The sequence below is a fragment of the Cervus elaphus genome, chromosome 2 (assembly GCF_910594005.1).
Source record: "Cervus elaphus chromosome 2, mCerEla1.1, whole genome shotgun sequence".
Classification (NCBI taxonomy): Eukaryota; Metazoa; Chordata; class Mammalia; order Artiodactyla; family Cervidae; genus Cervus; species Cervus elaphus.
The window spans coordinates 23,264,990-23,266,584 of NC_057816.1; the positions used below are offsets into that span (position 1 = coordinate 23,264,990).

General features: G+C 39.8%; 1 protein-coding gene across 1 annotated transcript; it reads right to left on the reverse strand.

Annotated features, from left to right (window-relative positions):
- Positions 1 to 433: 433 nt before the first annotated feature.
- Positions 434 to 1,375, reverse strand: LOC122705209 (olfactory receptor 8D1-like). The gene has a single exon (XM_043920449.1). The coding sequence runs from the start codon at positions 1,373 to 1,375 to the stop codon at positions 434 to 436; it is 942 nt and encodes a 313-aa protein (XP_043776384.1).
- Between the last annotated feature and the right edge of the window lie 220 nt (positions 1,376 to 1,595).

Consider the following 1,595-nt stretch of genomic DNA (forward strand, 5'->3'; position numbering starts at 1 on the left):
CTCAGATTTCCTTAAAAATTTTTACAAAAAAATGTATATTGCCTCTATAACTCTGTTGTGTATTAAAAATGCAAATACCTAAGGGGATTTACGTATTTAGTTCATCATTCAATATTACAACTGAAAAAAGTTTGGTCAGGACTTTTCAGTTTAGCAAGAAAAATTACAAAAAGAAAGAGTTCTGAGATACCTATAAGCTTATACCAAAGGGTGAAAATATATGTAAGAGTTTGTTTCTTGAGTAAGTAGGAGACTAAGGAGAGTTAAAAGACACTTGTTGTTGGGAGTAAGGGCACCTAAAGAGTAACTGAAAATAAGTTATTCAGACCTTTTAGCTTAAAATGGCTCTTGATTTGAAAATAATTACTGTTAAAAACAAACTAAAAGAAAACACAAGTTCTATTTGTGCTATTTCTTTTCAAAAGTACATTTTCTACACAGACCTGGGAAGTATCCCACCCTTCAGAACTTTTTTAATGGATTCTTTGACATCCTTGTTCCTAAGGCCATAGATAAGGGGGTTAAGCATGGGAATCACTGTGGCATAAAACACAGAGGCCACCGTCTCCTGTATTGTGTCACTGGTAGATGGTTTAAAATACATGAAGATGATGGAGCCATAGAAAACCCCAACAGCTGCAAGGTGGGAGCTACAGGTACTGAAAGCTTTAGATCTGCCTTCAGCTGAGTGGATGTGCAAGATGCTGCGAAGGATGAAAGCATAAGACATGAAGATGGCTACAGCGCATACAAAGGCATTGAATCCAACCAAAATCATCACTGAAAGTTCCTTGGTGTAGTCTCTTGAACAAGATATATTCAGAAGAGGAAGGATGTCACAGAAGTAATGGTGGATGACATTAGTGCCACAGAAGGAGCGGCTAGATATGAAGCTGGTGTGAATCAAGGCTCCAGCAGCCCCCAGTATGTACACACCGGTGACCAGTAGGAAACAGACTCTGTGGGACATGGTAACAGTGTAGAGCAAGGGGTTACAGATGGCAACATAACGATCAAATGCCATGGCTGCCAGCATGTAGGAGTCATTAATAATGAAGAAGCAGAAGAAAAAGAGCTGGGCCATGCACTCAGGAAAGGAAGTGAAGTTCTTCTCTGACACGAAGTTTACCAGCATCTTTGGAATTATGACCGAGGAGTAGCAGAGATCTATGAAGGACAAATTACTGAGAAAATAATACATGGGCATGTGAAGCTGAGAACTGATCCTGATTAAAATGACCAAGCCCAGGTTGCCCACCACGGAGACCATGTGGATCAATAGAAACAGGAAGAAGAGAGGGAGCTGGAGTCCTGGCTGATCTGTTAACCCCTCAAGGATGAACTCAGTTACCAAAGAATGATTTCTTGTATCCATTCTTCTCCCAGTGTGGTTTGGGGAAGAGATTCTCATTGGCCAAATATTGTCATCTGACAGGATTTAACAATCCAAGATCTGATGAATGACATATTTGCTAACTGACCCAGAATTTCAGAAAACAAGAGACTAAAATCTACTCCTGATTGAAGACTTTCTCAAGATGTTGATGCTTTACTTGGCTCCAGTTTTTACTACTCTCAAGTGACATTTAGGGGTG

Bases quoted from the DNA above. Each gene is read 5' to 3' on its own strand.
- LOC122705209 (XM_043920449.1), bottom strand. From the start codon at position 1,375: ATGGATACAAGAAATCATTCTTTGGTAACTGAGTTCATCCTTGAGGGG.